This window comes from Adiantum capillus-veneris, chromosome 4 (genome assembly GCF_014529385.1).
Source record: "Adiantum capillus-veneris isolate H3 chromosome 4, ASM1452938v2, whole genome shotgun sequence".
Lineage (NCBI taxonomy): Eukaryota > Viridiplantae > Streptophyta > Polypodiopsida > Polypodiales > Pteridaceae > Adiantum > Adiantum capillus-veneris.
This window is the reverse complement of record NC_140934.1, coordinates 157,725,108-157,748,102: the sequence shown is the minus strand read 5'-3', so window position 1 is coordinate 157,748,102 and position 22,995 is coordinate 157,725,108. Positions and strand designations below refer to the sequence as shown.

At 47.7% G+C, this 22,995-nt stretch overlaps 1 protein-coding gene across 2 annotated transcripts in view; it reads left to right on the top strand.

Annotated features, from left to right (window-relative positions):
- The window catches only part of SOX (sulfite oxidase), a 97,140-nt gene that overhangs the window by 56,380 nt on the left and 17,765 nt on the right, over window positions 1–22,995 (top strand). For both annotated transcript variants that reach the window (XM_086511301.1, XM_086511302.1), the window contains 3 exons: window positions 5,965–6,066; window positions 6,142–6,192; window positions 6,289–6,513. In XM_086511301.1, the coding sequence (XP_086367427.1) occupies window positions 5,965–6,066; window positions 6,142–6,192; window positions 6,289–6,513 (378 nt within the window). The remainder of the gene's footprint in view (window positions 1–5,964; window positions 6,067–6,141; window positions 6,193–6,288; window positions 6,514–22,995) is intronic.

Below are 22,995 nucleotides of genomic sequence, written 5' to 3'. Positions count from 1 at the left end.
ATGTTATAAGCTGTAGTGAGAGCTAGCTTAATATCCATTCAAGCAAACAAATACTTGGCTTCATTTGCATCCAATGCATCCGCATCCAATTCACCTCTGTTAGTAGTAATTTTTCCAATGCATCCATACCTGCATATAACATCCTCAAGCAAAAATTTACATATTGCACTTGTAGCCTTGGTTCTCAAAGCTCTCCCTTCAACTTGATTGGTCAAGTCTTCTCTTGCAAATGCAATATACCGCATCTACCAAAGACCCGCAGGCATAGTGATCAAATCCACAACCCATTTAAAATGCATAGCAAAGGGGTATGCAAACCATCATGGTGTCTAATGTTTTTGGCATGTAGCACCCACAAACTGAACCACATCTTTATACATGCCCTTCCAACAATAACCGTCCTTGATTTTTTGCAAAAGTAGGCGAAAGTCCTCTATGTCCAACCCACAAGCTTTCATGAAACTCCTTGATTACCTGTAATTGAGTTGTCTTATTACAAACTACTCTTTGAGGAGTCCCTCTTCTCTACTTTGGTTGCCATAGCACACAAGTCACATACCACAATTCATTTCACCATATTTATGCCAAAATTCAAATGGACTCCTCTACGTCACTTTCTACTCTTATGACTGAGCTCACCTCTTTACTACACTCCGTTGCTATCGACAACTTCCCATACACTTATCAACACAGAGCTTTCTTACGGATGTAAGAGATGAGCTTTTGTGGACATATATTATGTATGTATAGGTAGAGATATAGCATGGTGCCACCTTCGGGAGTGGAGCACGTTGACACCTACTGGTGATACCTAAGATTGGCACTCTCTATGAGCGTGCGCGTGTGCGGAAGCATGTGTGTGTGTGTGTGTGTGTGTGAGAGAGAGAGAGAGAGAGAGAGAGAGAGAGAGAGAGAGAGAGAGAGAGAGAGAGAGAGAACGCTGATATGGTGAAGAGGGGGCGATCAACCCCCCATGACTCCCATGAGCAGAAGACCCAATACACAATAAACAGATAATATGTGGGTACCCCCTTGACCCCATAAATAGGTGCCCAAGGGGAGGTAGGGCAACGCTAGATAAAATCCCCCACAACCCAACAAGAAAAGAAATATATATGTTGGCGCCCGGACAAGGTGGGCTGCCGGCCCCAAACTCGCGCGGCCGGACCAGGTACAACCTAGACTATGGGTGGGCAGCTCGGAGACATACTAGCCGTACAAGTATGCCCTAGACCTATGTGAAGCAGCAGAGTGGTGTAAGTCTAATACCCCCTCTCAGCACTTGATGTTGAAAAAACCTCGTGAAGCCGAAGATGTGAGGCAACTGATGAAGATGTTTGCTGCAATGTCCACTGAAGGACAATACTCTGACGAACTCCGCAAGAATAGCAGTAGTCTGAGGTGTCCCGACCACCTAGAGATCTCCATGGTAAAATGCCGTCACGAGCAGTGTAGCAAACTACTATACTCCGCCGATACAGGGTGAAGGTACTGTGTGAAGGTCCCGAATTGAGTGTGAAAACAACTCCTTGTCGTAAAAGAAGTACAATAGACCTACAAGTGTCTTGCCCAATAGGATTTGTGGTGTCTATAGTCAAGCGGTCTGGAGAAAACGGTGAGGCCCAGGAAGCGTCATGAGCATGACCGAAACCCTGTCAATGCATGAACCTATAACCAAGTGTGGCTAGGTGGCTAAGCTGTGTAAAACTCCAGGAACGCCAGATGTAGCAATCTGCGCAGTAAACGTCCTCTGAAACAAGGAAAGCCAGACTAAGCAGTCTGCACTGTAGAAGCTACCGTAAGCTGGAGCAGTCACCGAGAGACTGCACGGAGCACCACCGGATGGTGTCCTGTCAGTGGGTAGGGTAATCCAAGATAAGGGGAAAGCCAGACTCAACAGTCTGCGCTATGAAGGGCCTCTGAGAAGAGGTGTGGTCAGACCAAGCTATTTGCACTGTGATTATCCTGTGTGAAGTAGGGAAGCCAGAGAGTCTATGCTGAGAAGTGAAGTGGCGAGACCAAGATGTCTGCGCCGTCTTGCGTGTATCTCCTGCCTCCAATCCTCCGGTGTTAACCAAAACAGAATCCACGCCAACAACGCCATCAAACCGCATCTCGGTGTGGCTCTCAATGTGAATGAGCTGGGAGTGGCCTACTGTCCAGGTCGGAGGATAAGTCTACTGTAAGGTTACCGAGGGTGAGTGTAAGAAACTCTGAAGGTAGCAATCCAAATGATCAGGAGTGTAGAAGAGCAACTGCACTACCATCCAAGCCAAGCTCCGGGTGGACTCCGAATGTAGTCGCGGGATGCCTGATCTCTCGCATCTTGTGGGTATACTCTCTAAGAGAGTCCAAAGCACTGAAGTCCCACTCGAGTCTGTAGATCCAAGCAATGAACCTGTCCAAGAAGAGATCCAAGATCCTCTCCCTAAGTCCATGTAGATGCTCCTGTGTAAGCAAGTGTTTAGACATGTCGAGGTCAAGTGGTAAGTGTCTGTCCACCCAAGATGGTGGTGTCTTCTCTGGGAATGTCGGAATCCCATATGCCATGAGCATGGCCATATCTCATGTGAACTCCTCTGATGAGTGCATAGGTGTGTCCATAGCAAACCACAAGTCACCATCCCCTCTGGAGTGCGCAACCACCAAATGATGGCTGGAATGAATGGATCTCCCAAGGATTGTACACCCGTAGATGATCAAGCCGATGTCGAAGATACCTTGTACTGCAGCAATCAGTGAGAGACCGCATGGACCACCATCGGACGGTGTCGTGGCAGGAGGTAACTTCATCCTCTGTAAAAAACACAGGCCAAGAGGCTGCTGTCCACCCAAAAACGCAGCTGTGAGGTGATGAAAACGCTGCTGTCCAGCGATTTTCAGCGTGCTCCCTGCATGGTCCAGAGCAGTGCAGTGGGTCAGGAGATGGTGGTGAATCAAAGTCACTGCCCCTGATGGGCTGTAAACAGAGAAAACACTAGGTGTAGATGGCTGAAATCTGTAGCAGATGAAGAGGAATCTCACCGGCAATGCACCGGATGCAGCCAGTTTCGAAAGGCATCCAGATGGTGTGAAGCGCTCCCCCTCTTGTACAAAAAACGCTGATGCCCCAGCCTGAAAACGCAACTGCAGCTGATGCTTTCCAAAAACGCAGAGCTGATGGCTGCTGGCTGAAAACGCAGATGGCTCCCAGGCTTGCCCAAAACGCAGGTATCTTGTTCTGCTACTGGTGCAAAAAACGCTGCTGTCCTGCACTTGCTGAAAACGCACAGATGGAGAGGAGGGGTTCTCGCGATGAGGTCGTCTGTAGAGGCCAGGGCTGGCAGTCAGAAGCAAAAACAAAAGTAGATCTGCCCTGATAACGCAGGTGGAGGGGGGTCCTCCGCGACAGAAAACTCCATATTCCATCACGTGCCTGGCTTTTGCAAAATACTGGCGGATCTGTAGAAGACGCTGGCTGATTTGATCCCTTGGGAGGAGAACCTCATGCTGATGGTGAAGCGTTGGTCCCATGGAGAGCCTAAAGCTGTTGATACCATGTGAGCGCGCGCGCGCGCGCGCTCGCGAGAGAGAGAGAGAGAGAGAGAGAGAGAGAGAGAGAGAGAGAGAGAGAGAGAGAGAGAGAGAGAACGCTGATATGGTGAAGAGGGGGCGATCAGCCCCCCATGGCTACCATGAGTAGAAGACCCAATACACAATAACCAGATAATATGTGGGTACCCCCTGGCCCCATAAATAGGTGCCCAAGGGGAGGTAGGGCAATGCCAGATAAAATCCCCCATGACCCAACAAGAAAAGAAATATATGTGAGGGCGCTTGGACAAGGTGGGTGGCCGGCCCCAAACTCGGGCGGCCGGACCAGATACAACCTAGACTATGGGTGGCCAGCCCGGAGACATACTAGCCGTACAAGTATGCCCTAAACCTATGTGAAGCAGTAGAGTGGTGTAAGTCTTTAACACACTCATGCTGAGAGATTATACCATGTACTTGACTATTTACCTATAGCATAGCCGACTGAGCGGCACCTCACAGCTACATAGTCTTTCACATTGGACACGGTACTTAGTGCATGAAAATTATAACAACAAACAACATACCTCAAAACCCCCCCCACCCACCCCCCCCCCCCCGGCCCCATAAATAGGTGCCCAAGGGGAGGTAGGGCAATGCCAGATAAAATCCCCCATGACCCAACAAGAAAAGAAATATATGTGAGGGCGCTTGGACAAGGTGGGTGGCCGGCCCCAAACTCGGGCGGCCGGACCAGGTACAACCTAGACTATGGGTGGCCAGCTCGGAGACATACTAGCGGTACAAGTATGCCCTAAACCTATGTGAAGCAGTAGAGTGGTGTAAGTCTTAACACTCTCATGCTGAGAGATTATACCATGTACTTGACTATTTACCTATAGCATAGCCGACTGAGCGGCACCTCACAGCTACATAGTCTTTCACATTGGACACGGTACTTAGTGCATGAAAATTATAACAACAAACAACATACCTCAAACCCCCCCCCCCCCCCCCCCCCCCCCCCCCCCCCCCCCCAACACTCCACCCCTTTTGAAGGGAAAAAATGGAATCTCTCTCTCTCTCTCTCTCTCTCTCTCTCTCTCTCTCTCTCTCTCTCTCTCTCTCTCTCTCTCTCTCTCTACGGAGGATGGTTTTGTGACGAGGCCCAGATACATGGACACTCACCTGTCTCATGGGATACGATGTGCTATTGGCCAGATACGCACATCTTCACACCAACTGCGGATCGAGACTGGGAGATACAACGGAGTACCGTCAGAGGCCAGGACATGCTCCCTGTGTGACATCGAGCCTGAGAGAGAGTTGCACTACACATGCCACTGCCCCGTCTACTACGAGATACGAGGTCGCTTCCATTGCTTGTTCAGAGAGGGCTTTGAACCATTATCTAGAGTCATGCGGTACGAGGACCAGAGATGCCTGGGTTTGTTTTTGCTCGAGTTGCGCAGACACAGAGAGAGCTTGATGAGAGGAAAGACTAGCCAGTCTCAGAGACAGATCACAGACTTCTTTAGAGCTACCACTGGACACCCGGAGGAGTTACTACCATAGCAGAGCTCGTCGCTTTACACTAGAGGCATACTGATCGACCAAGCGACTGAGCTGGGGAGATCCAGACGCCCACGACTGCGGAAAACTACACAACATCGACAGAGGCTGCATCAGAGGATCCGGGTCACTTTGGCTCGACATGCACGACGCCCGGTCAGACTACTGACCATGGAGGAGATTGATGAGATCCGCCAGCGACCGATGCTGGATCTCCTGTGATCTAGCTATCCCAGCTAGCTGTTTTAGCTGCTTAGTCCACACCCAGCAATCTAGGATTCCATAGTATTTTATTGTCATTTTGTCATTTTGTCATCTTGTTACTGACTTTGTATCAGATCCACCACATTGTAACTTTCTAGTCTCATAGGTCACTTTGGCCTTTTGAAGACGTTAATATAACATTTTATTTCATCTCTCTCTCTCTCTTGTATTGGCCACCCATTGTATTAGTGGCCACACATACCCCACACAGTTCTAGCTAGTAGCACTTCTAGATTCATTTTTAATATTTCTTTTTTTGTACCCAGAGAGTCACCAGTTTTTGTAACGGATTGGTCTTACATTTCATTTTGGCCTTTTGAAGATGTTAATGTATCATCTCTCTCTCTCTCTCTCTCTCTCTCTCTCTCTCTCTCTCTCTCTCTCTCACACACACACACACACACACACACACACACACACACACACACACACACACACACACACACACACACACACACACACACACACACACACACATATCAGATAGAAGTAATACTCACTGTTGTGTACTCATATTATGAATCCCTGATGTTTTGTTTGATCTACGCTGGTGTATCATTATTATCTTTCAGTTCGGCAACTCTTGACTGAAATATTCTTCTTATGGCAAAGCAGGGTTTTTTCATGCAGAAAGATTATAAGATGTTCCCCCCTTCTGTAACTTGGGATAACATAAATTGGGGATCTCGGAGACCACTTATGGATTTTCCAATACAGGTAAAATAATATTTTTGTGCATCTCTCTATGTTTATGTCTGTCTGTTTCACACATCACAATCTTGCTGCTATCAGTGCGCAATTTGTAGGCCTGAAGATGGTGCTTATTTGGAAGAGGGAAGCAAGGTAGGATTCTGGGGTTTTCATATTGCTATATATCATGCTTGTTAAAGGTGAAGTGTTACCAGCTAGCTATCTGACCTTGGAGGTTTTTTGTTGTAGGTGACAGTTCAGGGTTATGCCTTGTCTGGTGGGGGGCGAGGTATAGAGAGGATCGATGTGTCTGTGGATGGGGGCAAAACATGGATTGAAGCAAAGCTTGGGCAGGGGTTGAAAAGTGGGCATGGCTACATCCCAGATGATGATGATCATCGTGATAAGTGGGCGTGGGTTCTTTGGGAGTTGTCTGTTCAAATCAGTTCGCCAACTGACATACTAGCAAAAGCTGTAAGTTACAGTTGATCCATGCTCAAATCATTGGGTTTTATTTAGAATTTTTTCCATTCTACTACTATTGATATATAATCGAAATGGGAGGTATGAAGAAGTGAAGTGAATCCCTTCATCATTCAGTTGCCATCAGGATGGTGAAAAGACCAACATAAAACTCTGCATTTTTACTCGGGTCGCTTCCTTCTTGTAAGCCCTTGCAATTGGTCATCAGTCGCTATTGCTATTGCAAGGAAGTTACTTCCTTAGACAAGGGGCCTTCAAGGTCAGTGTAATGTAAAGAAACTTGTCTGTTAAGCCATCTTAAAATCAGTCTAGGGAATTGAGGCTCCTTGAGTAGGGTGTAGACCCTCTGATTGAGAGTTGCAGCTCTTCTTGCTGCTTTGCAAAGTAGTTATGAGAGTTACGGTTCTGCAATAGTCATCTGGGAGTTACGACTCTCTACTTAGTTTGACTTGGGAGTCAGTGTGGTTGCTAAAGGTGTGCTTCCCGGTTTTATTGTCAAGGAAATTGTTGAGAACAAAACTTCAATTCAAGGGGGGAATTGTTACTTCTCCACACTTGAATGTGGGTGCTAGGTTATGCTTGGCTAGTGTGGGGAAAAAAACATCTATTGGTGGCACCAAAAAGTGGTGTCTTGAGCAGTCTTGCTTTGATAACACTTTATAAACTCCACGTTCACGTTTTACATGTAAAATAAACTAGCCTGTTATATATCGATGGATAGCTATTTAAAAGCAGAATCTAAAACTGTAAGGTCCGAAATTTTTAGGAGTCTCCACGTTTTGTAAAGGTTACCACCAAAATGTGCCAAACGTTGTACCATCAATACACACTTTCACCCTATGAAACAGGCCCTAATGTTAGGGTGTTTATGAAGTCCTAAAAATAAGACCTTGGGCTCATGTATGGGCCATCTTGTGTAAAAACTTGCACTATAGAACCTCGTCAGTGCATGATTGCGCACAAGCTGTTTAGGCATGGCACTCGTTGCAAAATCCTCACCCTTGAGCCAGCTGGGCTTTATGGTTGCAAGGTGAGTCATATGTATACCCGTTATGTTGTTTTTATGCGTGGTTTTGACTTGAGTCATGTCGTGTGTAGGGTGGATCTTAGGGGAGCATTCACATCTTGTACCACACCCAAATCGTGGGTGGTGTACTCATCTAATTAATTTGAAGTTTTTTTTTCTGAGAAAAAGATCCTTCTATTAGTTACTGAAACTTCCCATGGGGCTACAATCACCTCTGCTAGAGAGGACTACAACAATCATAAGGGGGAGACTCTCTCAATGAAAAACAACATATGTACAATGAGGCTAAAATCAAGAGATGGGAGGAGGAAAAAGCCACACAGGTGGGCGGTAGTGCCATCTCAGCACACCCTAGACCATGGTGAATAAAGGCCCAGGGTGCCAGAGTAGAAGGAAAGCCTCTCTACGCTCCCGTATGCGGTCGGAGCTGACCTGGAGTCTCTCGAACTGTCCTGTGAGAGTATGGATCAGCTCTAGCCAAAGATCTCGAACAATCTCTGCTGGTGGTACAGGGCGAGCCTCAAAGATGTGGAAGCAACCCGTCAGATGAACCAAAGTGTCAGGCCACAGATGAGCTCCCACACTCCTGTGGAGTAAGCTCTGTAGCAAGCTGGAGTGTGTAGGTCGACCCCTCTGCATCACTATCATCCTGCTGGTGGAGGATAGCTTAAACTGAAGTGCCGGGCCCGTGAGAGTGGACCAAGCAGCTGCCCCCAAGTGTACTGCCGTGCCGTGGAAAGAGCTGGCATCAGCCGAAGGACACGAAGCCAAACCTGCCATGCCAAAGGACAATCCCAAAGACAATGGCGCTGACTCTCCACAGGATGGTCATAAGCTGCACATGTTGCCAAGAGACCACTATGTACTAGCCAGCTCCCAACTACTGTAGCTCGATGTGCAACCAGCCACTCATACAAAGCGACTCGCTGCGGCTGTCTGGAGTCCCACAACCTCTCCCAAAAAGCTGACAAGAGCTTAGCTATGAGACCCTCCTCCTGCCAATGAGGTGCTGCAGCAGGACGAGCCTCTCTCCGTGCTGCCAGTATGTGTCGTCTTAGTCGAACAATGTACTGAAAGAAAGGGACACCTGAATGGTCGACTGAGGAGAAAAAGGGTACCTCCAAAACCACTCTCCAGGATCCCACTGCACTCGTGCCAATGGACAGCTCTCCCAAGTCCACAGCCTCCAATGGCCAGTCTCAAGAGTTGCAGGGTCAGGATCTATGACACAAGTCCTTCCACAGATGCCCACAACTCGGATCCTCTGAAAATAGCACTTTGCCACCTGTGGGGCCTCTATTGCAACTCGGTGTAAGCGATCCTCACCCTGTAGCTCGAAAAATAGGGAGGGTGTAGTCTCTAAACAAGCCCAAACTGCGATGAGAACCTCCAGTCGCGTGAAGGCCCCCATCCATCTGGGCGCTGCTGACTCGAGAGGTGTGAGCCACTCAGCTGGTACTGCCTCTGTGATGTCCTAACACATGCTCTTCACCCCTCTCATGCCCTGTAGCTGGATGCTCTAAAGCTCCTCTCATAAGCCTAAAACCTGTAGCCAATCACCTAAACTGCGTGCTGGACCCTCTACCATGGGACCCCAAGAAACATGAGGTCTACTACCAACCAAGTGGCCTCTCTGAGTGCTAACCATGGGGTTCCAAACCAGGGGTTGTCTTAGGTGCTCCTCCGTGCAAGTAGGTTGATGCTGCTCCAGTCCTCTCCGCAGCTGCTCCAAGAACGGAGCAGGCTCACAGCGAAACGGTCCTCCAGTCTCTTGCTCAGGCCAACTCTGCGCATCTCTGTGAAAATCCATCTGGTTGAAGGTCGCCAGGGACCTCTAGCTTGAGGTACTCTAGCACTAAGCCGCTGAAGCAAAAACTCCTTCCAGGGCTCCTCCCTTGGAAGTAATCCTCTGACAACAAACTTCCCAAGAAGGGCTCTGTTCTGCTGTGCTCGGTCTATGATTTCCAACCCTCCCTAGAACAAGGAAGAATGATGATCTACCAGGCCACTTTGGCCCGAGCTATCTGAGTGTCACGCCCTGACCAAAGGAAGTTCTTGATCAGCCTCTCTACCTGGCTGATGCAGGAACTCGAAAAGATCCAACAAGAAGTGATGTACCACATGGTAGCCAACAACACCTGGTTGGCCACTACAACTCTACTTGCCAGAGAAAGTCGTGCGGAACTCCAATGTAGCAGTTTCCTCTTGATGAACAGGAGGAGGGGAGCAATCTACTGCTCAGGAGACAAGTCCAAGCCAACCTAACAGCCCAAGTACTGAACTGCAGTACCTGGGGAAATCCATCTAAAACCCTCACTTGCCAATCAGGTGTAGGAGCACTACCAACCGAGAAAGCCAATGTCTTTCTCCAGTTGATCAGTGCACCTGATGCACAACAAAAGGTCTCAAGAGCCTGCTCACACGTGTGAAGGTTGGCCTCCTAGCCCTCCAAGTACAAGACTGAGTCGTCTGCAAACTCAGCATCCAGTAGCTCATCTCCCCGAATAGGGAGCGCTAAGCCACGTAGACCAACCTGTTGTGAAACCAAAAACCTGCTCATCGCCTCATCATAGAATAGAAAGAGGAAGGAGGCAAGAGGGCAACCCTGTTTGACCAAACGTGTGAGCATGAAACGATCTCCTCTACCACCTGACAAAAGTACCTGACTCTGTGCCCGTCTATAGAGAGCTGACACACCTCTGATCCATACATCTGAGAAGCCATCCTGCCTAGAGTGCCCTCCAAAAAGTCCGAGTCAACTCTATCGTAGGCCTTCTCAAAATTGAGTAGAAGTATCACCAGATCCTCACCACGGAGGCGCTCGAGGGAAGATGCCTCCCAGAAAGTAAAGACGTTGTCAAGGATACTACGCTCCTTGTCAAAACCTGTCTGTGTCCCATGTATGATGCTCTCTAGAAGTGGCTGAATCCTCAAACTCAGAGCCTTGGCGAGAAATTTGTAGGCTGAGTTGAGGATGGTGATGGGCCACCACTGTCAAATCTCATCCAAGGAGCCACCCCCTTGGGAATGAGGTAAATCAAGTCAGGCATCTCTCGTGTGTAGGATGTACTGAAAAGCGCTGCAGAGATCTGAGCCAAGCAAGTCCCAATACTTTAAGAAAAAGCTGGGTGTCAAACCATCCTCACTTGGACAGCTACCACGGGGAACTGCTCTGAGGGTTGCGTGGAGCTCCTCTAACTGAAGAGCTACTCACCTGGACAGCTACCACGGGGAAGTGCTCTGAGGGCCGCATGGAGCTCCTCTAACTGAAGAGCCAGCTCAAGCCTCTAGCGCATCTCCTTAGCCACAAGACAAGGCATCTGTGCCCACTCCTGCTCTTTGCATGCCTCTTGACGCTCTGACTGAGGCTCTGCTGACACCAGATCACGGTAAAAGTCGGTGGCAACTACACGCATGTCCTTTGGCTCTGAAGCAACTGACCCATCACGCCTCCTCAACTGGCTGACCCTGGCATGCGCATGTCTGGGCCCCACTGTCTCAAAGAAAGCCCCGGTCACTCTGTCACCCACCTGGGTCCACTGAGATGCCTGTCGACGAAAAGAAAACTCCTGGCTCCTTTCCTCTGTGTTGGCAAGCTCTTGGCGAGCCTGCTGTAATCGCTCCTCCAACCAAGGACTGTCTGGATGCTGCTCGTGCATCCTCTGTAAGGAAGCAACGCCCCGTCAGAGACGCTGCTCCTCCTCTCTCACTGCAGCCAGGCGATCCGTAGACTCTTGGAGAAAAAGCCGACTAAGCTGAGCAAGTCCAAAGGCCACTCTGTCAGCAAGAGAGTCCTGCAAGTCTAAGCCCTCTGCCCAAAGAGCCACCACTCGCTCTCTGAGCGCATAGTCCAGCAAGACCCTCTCAGGGATACGAAGCATCGTGCTCCCCCTTCTCTGTCTATCTGTCACTGTGAGGATCACTGGTGCATGGTCCGAAAAAGAAGTCCGAGCTAGAATGCAAACTGACACACCTAAGTCACAGAAGTGGTCACTAGTGTAGAAGCGATCTATCCGAGATAGATTCACTCCTCCCACTCCGCGGTCTGAACGAGAGAAGGCCATGCTGTCTGGAGGCCTCACAAAGCTAGAGTGCTGCCACACATCTGAAACCCGCAGTCATACATAACCTCTCCCAAGCTGCCAACTCAACTCCATGCACAGAAGTATGGCTACCTCCAATCCTGTCAGAGGGGTCCTTCAACATGTTGAAGTCACCCCCAATGCACCATTGCTCTGCTTGCGGCAGAGACTCTACAATATGGGACCAAAACTCTGCACGTGCACTTGCCACATTGGGCGCGTAGATGTTCAGGAAGCCCATGAGGCAACCCTGAACCTGCATGGTAATCCATTGAGCCCTGCCTGGCACAATAATCCCTCTGCCCACAATTGCCTGTTGCAAAGAATCCGCAATAGTCATACATACCCCACCCTAGATGCCTCCAGGTCCAAATGCAGCTGACCAAAACGTCTCATAGCGACCACGCAAAATCTGACCACACCGCCTAATGCGACTCTCACAAAGATGATGCTCCTGTAGCATAAGAATGCCAATCTCACCACCCACAAGGCATCTCTGAAGCTCTTGATGCAACCGACCCCGTTGACACTGAAACTGGGGCCCTCCTAATCCTTGCACATTTCATGAGATGATCCTCATGGAGTCAGTGGGAGAAAACAGATGCTGCCACAACAGCCAACCTCGCTATCTTTGAGGTCGGTTTGGATGGGGAGTAATCCGTATCCGAACGACCTCTAGACAAGCGCAAAAGAAGTGACTGTCCCGCCCAGGCCCAAGCCGAGCGTGCAGCCTGAAGGGCTACCTCCTCTGTCCAAGAATCCTCATGTACAAATACATAACAAGGAGGGCTCTGAGTGTCAGCAAACAAATGCACCACAATGTGCTTGCAACCCAGTGCATCCGGAGGTGTCACGCTGAACTTGGCTAGAGCCCAAAGTGTCCGCACCATATCTCTCACCCCTAAGTCCCCTGTGTGGTGTGAGAACTCAGTAGCCTGATTCTGGAGCCAGTCAAGAATTGTAGTCAAGAATTGTGTGCTGGGTCCACTCTGTGAGATCCCTACCGCACAACGAGAAGGAGAAACTAACCGCTGTGTCCAAAGCCTCAATGCCTCTAGCTGCAAGAAAGAGGACATGGACTCGAAAGCAAGCCTCCTCGAGGTCAGGAGAAGAGTCACTCAGAAACTGAGTGAAACTGTAGTCGAAGAAGTCCCAGCGTCTGTGAATATCAAAGGTAGTCAAACCTCTAGGGACTGCTGCAAAAGGAGAAGTCTGCACCAAGAAAGACGGCCTCAAGTGGGGCTGTCCCTCTCAAGCCACATGGCTCGTAGCGAAAGCACTACCAAGAGATCGCCTCGCGGCAGACGCGTGTCCGGTCCCTATCGTCTAAGGAGGAGAGGTGGAGAGGTTGGGAGATGAGGCTGTGCGTCCTGTGTGTGGTTGCTGGGCTTGCTCAATCTTGGGAGGCTGCGCATGCGCTGTGGGTCGAGGTCTCCTGCGAGGACAGGCCTTTGCCAAAATGGCCCATCTTTTTGCAAATGAAACATTGATTCGGGAGGCCTGAATACTTAACGCTCCGACAGAACCAATCCCTACTCACGCGAGGTAGTAGGATGACCTTCGGGAGAGTGTCGGTGTCCCGAACCAGAACACATACTAAGGGGATGCCGGCCGCCTTGGCAGCTACTGAGGCTGCAAAGGCGGCTAGGCTCGCTTGCTCTGTCAGTGTGAGAGCAAGTCGAATGGTGGGCTCAGCGGGGTACCTCATCAGAGTCCCTCTGTGGCGAGGCTTGAGGTACCATCTGTTTGCTACTAACAGAAGAGCGAGGGTACCTCATCAGAGTCCCTCTGTGGCGAAGCTCGAGCCTCCATCTGTGTCTGCTACTAACAGAAGAGTGGTAGGGATGAAGGCGAGTCCCAGCCTTGCTGAAGATAGCCCAGTGAACCACGATTGCGCAGCAGGGCGAGTCCTTCGATCAAAACCAGGGGCGGGGGGGGGGAGGGTTCTCGACTGAGGACTATGAGGCAGGGAGCAGGGGGGGGGGGGGGAGGAACAAATTGTGCGGGGGATTGGGGGCAACGAGCGAATGGGGAGGAGGCGGCAATGGCGAAAACAGGAGGCGGGGGGAAGTGGCGGAGCAAACGTGCTGGCTGGTTATTGCAGCGCGCAATGCGCAGCAGGGGTAGCGCACAACAGGGCAGCACGCAGCAGGGGAAGGGGCGATAGGTGCAGGCGAAAGGGGGGGCGCGTTAGCAGCAGCGAGCTCCCGCAGTGAAGAGCTGTCAATTATCAGGCTTTATTTATGTATTCTCAATTGTATTAGGCTTTGCATACTCTCTAGGGACAGGCCTGTTCTTGGGCATCTCCAGGGAAGTTCAGTGACACAAATGAGCTCTCAATTTGAAGTTTTTTTTTTTTTTTTTGTTCATTTAAGGCAAAACTCAATGGGGAAGCTTGCTATTTAAAAAAAATTAGTAAGCGTGACATTGTCTCTGTGTTTCTCGCGCAATGCATGTGTGTGTGTGTGTGTGTGTGCGTGCACGCGTTATGTCCCCATCACAAGAGATGGGACCTAGTTTATGACACCATCGGGATGAGTGTTGAGTATCCCGGTGGATGTAGTATGAACGTGGCCAGTCACTTATAAAATGAGGCCAAAGCCTCATCTGTAGAGGATGACCTTCACTGGCAGAGTGGCAATGGTTATCCTACAAGGCTAGACCTACGTGTAGTCACCTCGAGGCCAGGTAGTATGGGGCGCTTGGTCTGACAATTGTGCCCCTATGTCCTCTGATGTTGGCCGAGCTAGGGGGTGCTGCCGGATGGTGGTTATGGTCAAGTGGTTAGTCCGATGAGTGTTCCATAGGCAGTCCGAGTAGTTGGGAGATCCCCTCCTATTATTTGTTTCATATTATCATAGCCGATTGGGCTACACGGTGGACTATGTGCACGCGTATTGTTCTGGTTCAATATTTCTTCATTTTGGGCTCGACTAACTCTATAGGTGGCCGGTTTGGTGGTGTACTACCGGGAATCAATCATGTGATCTTCAGGACGTGAAGGAGGCAACTCACCTAGTAAGCCCTCAGAGAGACAGTTAGTCTGAGCTTGCAGAAAATCTTGTCGTTCTTTTTCGAGGTCTGACATATTCGACCTTTGATCATCATTCAGTTCTTTCAAGAAAATCGGGTAAACAAAAAAAAACAACTGGCCTGTGGCCCCATTTCCTTGGGTGTAATTCCAAATCGAGCGGCCAATTCGGTTGAAGATGGCCTTGGCTTCTCCATCAAAGAAGATAAGGGTTTCCTGGTCTCTCACTTTGCCCCATGCTGTGCAAAGTTCGGTATTTTGTTCATCTGATCAAGGTCGGCGGTCCCCACAAAATCTGGTACTAGTCCTGCTTTCGTCTTTCCTTTTCTTCCCCGCTCGGCTGCTGCTCTGTAACTGTCTGGCTTATCTTCTGGTGGTCTTCTGGTTCTTCTTTTCAAGAATTCTGTCCAACTTTGTGCGAGTACGGGTTCCGTTTTTTTTTGTGTGCATTTGTTTGTCCTTTTAGCTTTCCTCCCTACCTAAGAGGAGAATCAATGACCGCTTGCCATCTTGAGTAAATCTCATCAATTGGGTAATTCTTCAAGTGCTTCGCAAATCTCGCAAATCTTGAATCTTTGGAGTACTTCATCAATCTTTTCACACATGTATCAACCTGCAGTTGGCGTTTGTACTCCATTTTGGCAAACTTTTCTTTTGAGCGCGCGGCGGTGTGTGCAAGTGAAAGAGCACGCGAGGAAGTGCAGTGTGTGTGCAGAGAGGGGTGGCGAAAGCCAGCAAGAGAGGAAGCGCTAGCAGAAGAAGAGGGAGAGAGAGAGGGCTAGACCATCCTCCAATACCTGTTGTATGAAGTGGTATCCTACATCAATGTGCTTTGTCCGTGCATGAAACATGGCATTCTTGGCCAAATAGACAGCACTTTGGCTATCACATCCCAAGACAGGAGTACTAGCAGGCATACCAAGCTCTTTGACAAGTCTGCCGAACCATATGGCCTCTTTAGAAGCCTCAGTGGCTGAAATATATTCAGCCTCAGTAGTACTCAATGCCACAATTTTCTGCAGTTGTGAACACCAAGAGACAGCACCACCAGCAATAGCAAACACATAGCTACTAGTGGACTTCCTGGTATCCAAGTCACCTGCCATATCTGCATCACAATAGCCCTGCAACTTCAGGTCACTTTTGCCATAGCATATACACCTAGATTGTGTACCTGACAAGTATCTCAGAATGCATTTCACAGCTTCCCAATGTGCTTTGCCGGGATTGGACATGTATCTACTAACAACTCCCACCGCATGGGCAATGCAAGGACGAGTGGCAACCATAGCATACATAAGAGAACCACAAGCTGATGCATAAGGGATTCCCTTCGTAGCATTCACTGCCAGGTCATCCTTTGGGCAATCGGCTTTGCTAAGTTTTGTGTGTGGAGGTAAAGGTACTCCAAGTGACTTAGCTTCAGCCATGTTAAACCTGTCAAGTACTTTAGCAATGTACTTTTCTTGAGATAAGAAGAGCAATTTCAGCTTTCTATCTCTCTTGATTCTCATGCCCAAGATGTGCTCAGCATCACCTAAATCCTTCATTGCAAAATCTGAATTCAGCTGACGTTTGAGAGCATCAATGGTAGACTTATGCTTCCCAGTAATCAACATATCATCTACATATAGCACAAGGATTATAGGACTTCCATCATTATCCTTCTTTGTATACAAACAATGGTTTGAATGGCTGCGTTTAAAGCCTTGAGACAGCATAAATGTATCAAACTTTTTGTACCACTGACTTGATGACTGCCTCAAACCATACAGTGCCCTTCTTAGTTTGCATACAAGTTCCTTTCTATCAGGAACTACAAAACCCTCAGGTTGCTTCATGTAGATATCTTCATCAATGTCACCATGAAGAAAAGCTGTTTTTACATCCATTTGATTCAATTCTAAGTCAAGCACTGCAGCGAGAGCAAAAAGGACACGCAATGTCGTAAGCTTTACAACAGGAGAAAAGATCTCTTGAAAGTCAATCCCCTCTTTCTGTGCATACCCTTTGGCAACTAACCTTGCTTTATACTTGGGCTTTCCATCAACACATTTGACCTTGTAAACCCATTTGTTAGGAAGAGCCTTTCTTCCTTTAGGCAATGGCACAAGATCCCAAGTATTGTTTGCATGCAAAGATTTGATTTCCTCTTGCATCGCAAGCTCCCACTTACTGCTTAACTCACATGATTTTGCCTCTTCATATGTAAGAGGCTCACCCTCATCTGTCAACATAACATGATGCAAAGAGGGGTCAAAGCGTTGTATCAACTTTCTGACACGAGTAGACCTGCGTACCCAATGATCTACATTCTCAGGCACAGGTTCTACATCAGGAGGCAACTCATTTTCAGCATGCTCATGCTGCTGAAAATCATTTTCAGCCATGACAGGTGGCTGTCCATCCTCATTTGGAGCATCTAAATCATGTCCTACCTCTTCTGGCTCAAGGTTAATCGGTTGATTATCAATTTCAGCTTGCGGTAATGCATCCTGAGGCTCTTTTTCAACATCAATAGGTGGCAAGAGAGACTGAAATTTGACCGATTTCTTGTCAATTTCATAAGATGTAGCAATTTAGCCTCATTGAACACTACATCTCGGCTCTGCGTACAACCCTCTTAAACTGAGGCAACCATATCCTGTAGCCCATTTCACCCTCTTCCCCATAACTTAGGAAGAGTCCTTGGATGGACTTGGCATCTAGCTTTGTCCTCAAGTCATTACGAACATGGACAAAAGCCTCGTAGCTAAACACTCTCAAATGATCATAAGAGGCAGGTTTGCCAGACCAAACCTCCTCTGGAATGTCATTTTTCAGCGTACTGTTAGGAGAGCGATTGCATACATGAACTGCAGTTTTCAAAGCCTCTCCCCAAAACCCATGAGGGAGATTAGCCATGGACAACATGCAACGCACTCTCTCACATAAAGTACGGTTATACCTCTCAGCCACACCATTAGAAGATGGATTATAAGGGGCTGTCAACTCCCTTTTAATCCCATATTCTTCGCAATAACGCTGAAATTCAGTAGACGTGTACTCTCCCCCATTGTCAAATCTCAGACATTTAAGCTTACTACCCTTTGCATGCTCACAAAAGCATGAAACCTCTTAAATGCATTAAATGTCTCACTCTTATTCTTTAACAAATATGCCCAGCCTTTCCTAGTGCAATCATCAATGAATGTAACAAAGTATAATGCACCACCAAAAGACTTAACAGGCATTGAACATACATCGGAGTGAATTAAATCAAGAGCATTAGCTTTGCGTGAGACACCATAATAATAAGAAGACTTCTTTTGTTTACCATACACACAGTCATTACAAAAATCTAACTTGGTGTCCTTTACATCAACCCTCTTCAAAGAGGAGAGCACATCAAGTCCCTTCTGGCTCATATGGCCAAGTCTTTTGTGCCACAACTCCAAATGAGAAGCAACTTCGGCCACTGCAAGAAACTTGCCAGGCAAAGCTTTGCCATGTAAATAGTACAATGTACCACTCTTGCATCCCTTGACAATGAGCATTGATCCCTTAAGCAACTTCCATGAACCCCCAGCAAAAATGGTTGTATAACCCTGTGCATCCATCTGGCCAAAAGACAATAGACTCTTCTTGATGCCTGGTACATACCTTATATCTTTAAGCATAAACTCTTGGCCATTGCTTAATGCCAAGCGCACAGTGCCCATTCCTTCAATGTCACAAGCATGGTTATCCCCAAGGTAAACCTTGCCATACTTGCCTGCATGATAAGAAGCAAAACACTCCACAGATGGAGTCACATGAAATGAGGCACTCGAGTCTACTATCCAAGACTGTGTAAGCCATCATTTGCACTTAGCAATGCATCAATGACATCTCTACGTGAGATAAGCATGTCTTTTGCATTTGCTACAACAAAATCTGAGGGGCATGAAGCTGCAACCAAGATCTCCTCACTGTCGGATAACTCTGTGATAACCACACTAGAGGATACATTGACAGTCTCCGAATCCTTGGAGGAGGTACCTGCTGATTTTTCCCCTTTCTTATTCTCTGTCTTCTTCTTCTCCTGTGATTCCTTCTTTCTTTTCTGCTCTTTCTTGAAATACCTGTAATCTGGCTTCTTATGGCCTTTTCTGCCACACTGGTAACAAGTCACATCCTTATCCCTAGACTTGCTTTTGCTTCTGTTTTGAGTCTTGGTACCTGTATTTTGCTTCTGACTTCTGCCTCTCGCATTGTAAGCAGAACTGCCACCTTCCCCACCACTAAACTTGCGTCTAATTTCCTCATTTAAGATGGAGCCTCGCACTCCATCATATGTGAGGTTGGGGCTATTACTCAAAGAAACCACAAGCATTTCCCAAGAGTCTGGCAAAGACATCAATAAAAATATGGCTTTCAACTTGTCATCAAAAGGTTGAAGCCCAGTATCCTGTAGCTGACTCATAACACTGGTGAAGGCACTTAAGTGCTCAGAAGCCGACTTGGCTTCGTCAAGCATTATGTTCACCAGTTTGCGCATCAAATGCACCTGATTCACAGGGGTGGCATTCTCATAAGTGGCCTTCAACTTATGCCAAAATGCATGTGCACTGTCCAAGCCCTTTATGTCCACTAGAATGTCATCGGTCACAGCCATTTTGATATAGGCCTTTGCCCTCTTGTTGAGCTTGGCCCAATCCTCATCCGGCATATCCTCAGGCTTTACAGCCAAAAGGGCGTCCTCACAATCCTTGAGGAACAAAATCCCCTGCATCCTGTCTTGCCATAGGTTGAAACGTGTAGCGTCAAATCGCTTGATTTCCATCAAGCTCTTGGCATCAGACGATGACGAAGTAGAGGCCATTTGCACGGATAAAAATGCAACAGAAGTGTCTACACAAAATCTGAAAATTTTCAGTGATCACAATGTACCGCACGTTGCATACAATGTGCTGAAAATTTCAGCAATTAACAAGTATCCCCAATGCGTACTTGCATAAACCCACAAAAGGCATACATAAACCTCAATTTGTGTACATAAAAACAATCCAATTTTGAATTTTCTGCAAATTTACTGTTTTGGCGCATCAATTTGCATCAAATGGACCTGTTTTGAGTGGGAAAAGCAAGGGGCATTCACGGGAATCGATTTAGAACACTTGCGTTTTGCTGTTTTGACATGTAATTTTCTGGTTTTTACATGTTTTGACCTAATTTCAGCCTGTTTTAGGCTGTTTTGGAAACCCTAATCACCCTAGGTGACACCGGAAGCAAGGGGCTTCGCGATGAAAGCGGAAATTTGACATGAGAGAAGCCTTTCGCCTAATGTCCCGCCACCTGCGCTTCTGAAACCCTAATCTGGCTCTGATACCAGTTGTTGAGCGCGTGGCGGTGTGTGCAAGTGAAAGAGCACGTGAGGAAGTGCAGTGTGTGTGCAGAGAGGGGTGGCGAAAGCCAGCAGGAGAGAAAGCGCTAGCAGAAGAAGAGGGAGAGAGAGAGGGCTCACGTTTTTGGGGGAAACTCAATAAGTGAGTTTTGGGTTTTCCCACTTTTATTATAAGTGACCTTTAAAAAATGTGTCCAGGTTGAATATTGTCCAGGTTCATATTGAACCTGGACAAAGTATAAAAATGTACAAAAAGGGGTTATTTAGGCCTTTAACCCAACATTTTCTACCAAGAATTTGTCCAAATCTTCATTCTTTTCTTCAGTTCCCGCGCCGTATTTCAACTTTTCTCTGCCTACCCACCAAGAAGTATCATCTCTGTGAGATTCTCCGCAAAGACCCATGCGTAATCTGTGGTTCTTTATGGCTTATGCCCTGTAAGACAGAGTGATGAAGACAGGAGCGCGCCCAATGCGCGATGTACGAAGGGTGGAGTGGCTAGTAAGTCCGGGGTCGACCCACGAACATTCTTTCACAAAAAAACTGCGTGTCCTGCAAAAAGGATCGGATCCTCCGTAGAAGAAGAATCTTTCTGAACTTTGATACCACTGTAATACCAAGCGAGAATGAATAGCAACACATGAACAGAAACTTCAAAATCACACACACACACAGAGAGAGAGAGAGAGAGAGAGAGAGAGAGAGAGAGAGAGAGAGAGAGAGGTGGCATGGCCTGGCAGAGTTCCGTGCCTAGAGGTATTGGCCCCAAAGTTTGGCGCCCCTTTCGGTATTTCTTTATCATTAATCATTGCAAAGCACAACTCCCCAGGGACCTGTGCTCTTAGACTCTACGTCGAGATGCTTTGCAGAGTGAGGCCCCAGGGGCTCTTTTAAATTTACAAGGGATGCCAAAAGTAGAGCCCCAAAAGCAATCAATTGAAAAGCTTCAAACTCAAAAGCTTTAGGCCCAAAAGCCAGCCAACGCAAATCGCGGAATTCTGTACGGCTGCCACGTCAGCATGGTCAATGCGTTTTGCGGAAACGCGTACGACAAGCCACATCATCACTTCAACGCAATTTGCGGCGTCCGTACAACCTGCCCGCAAGCCAGCCTTTTAAGTTCTAGTGTCCCTAGGGCCTTGTTGGCAGGTGCCTTATAAGTTGGGACAACTTATGGACATGCCACGTCATCAGTTTGTGACAGTAGGGAGATCGCGAAGTTTTTGGGGACAAAGTGCAAAGCCGATGAGACCTCTTGCCAATGCCCCAACGCCCCTTGTCTCGCATCATAGAGAATGAGAACTGGGCCGGATGGGGGTGCAAATCGCACTCAAGGGGATGAGATTGAGCATGTAAGGGTGGGTGCGGTTCCCTCGTTTGGAGAAGGAGATGGTTTTGTGGTCGGGTGTAAAGTATGAAGCGTGAACCTTTGGATTCTCCCAAGTTGTGATACATTGGCACTTAAAAAAGCCTCGTTCATGTGGTAGTCTATCGAGGCCTCATGAAGCAAGTGTAATGCATCCCATCTTCCAAAGCACTTCATGATGTCTTGCATCCACCCCGAACTTAATATTTTGCTTTTGTGCGTCCTTTGGACTTTTTAACTTGCTTCCCATGCAATTCTCGAAATGTGAAGGGTTTTTCTGCATCTTAACCATGTACTCCACGACTCTCTCCATACCAATAACCACAAAGGGAAGTGATCCAAACTCAAGAAGTAAGAGCATGTATGGTGCTTGTGTCTTGACTTGGAGAAAGTTTGTAAGGAAACGCTTTTGGACGTTCTCAAACCCTTTCCAAGTAGACTTAGAGATGATATCACCCCATACTTCAACTCCATAAAGATTTCTTGAGAACCCAACATTTAATCTATCTTGCATTGCACATTTTCTCAAATACATAGTAGGCTTCTTCCCGGCTTCCAAGAGTCATGTATCACAATCATTCCATTTATTATTGGATGGAACCTCAAGGCCAAGGTACTTAAGCTCTCCACCACTTCAAGGGGCTCTTTACTGTACACAATGCATCGCTTCTCCTTGTTGATATTTTTTACAAGCATAACCTTTGTTTTGGAGCCATTCAGAATGTCACAAACTATTAACGTGTCAAGCCATTGAGGAACGGAGCTTGCCTGTAGATCCTGGTCAAGGAGCCTAAACCCTAAGTGAAGAAGTAGGAGCAGAAGGAGGAGAAACAATGAAAGAAGTCTTAACAACTTGCAAAGTCTTGTCGAGTGGCCTACTTCTAAAGAGGATTTCCCACCAACTAATGGGACCTCGCCCGATAGGGCCCAAGGGACCTAAAGCATAAAATAAAGGCGAAATTGTTGATGACATGGCAACTGTATGGACGGCCGCGTTTTATACTGATGATGTGTCAAGATGTACGGACTTTCGCGAATTGCGCTGGCAGGTGCTGACGTGGAAGAGTTGTACGGAATTCCGCAAATTATGTTGGGTTGCTTTTTGGAGGCCTGATGCTTTTAGAACTTGTTGCTTTTCATCTGAACTTCTTTTAGAGGCCAAGGGCCTTTAAATATGAACCATGGGCTCTCCACTCTGGCAGTGTACTTGCGGGAGATGCAGAGCAGAGCCATGGGAGTTGTACCTAGTTGAAGCAATATAAAGAAATTCCAAAAGGAGCGCCAGCGTTTGGGGCCAGTGCTCTCTTGGGGTGGAACTCCGCCACTCCCCGTCTCATGTGTCGTACGCTTTTTATCTCCTTCAACTTAGTTGTTATTTGAAGTGCTTAAAGCTGTTCAGTCTGTTCTTTTGCGTTGGCACGTGGTGCCCGTCCCCGTGACAGTGGTATCAAAGCTTCAGGTGTGTGCTTTTCTGAAATCATACCGGTCCAAAGAGCAGACAGAGCAAGATGGCTCTTCCAAATTGTCAGAAATTTGTTTTTCAAAGAATCTTCGTGTCCCGACCCCGGACTTATTAGTGACTCCTACCCTTACTTCATCGCG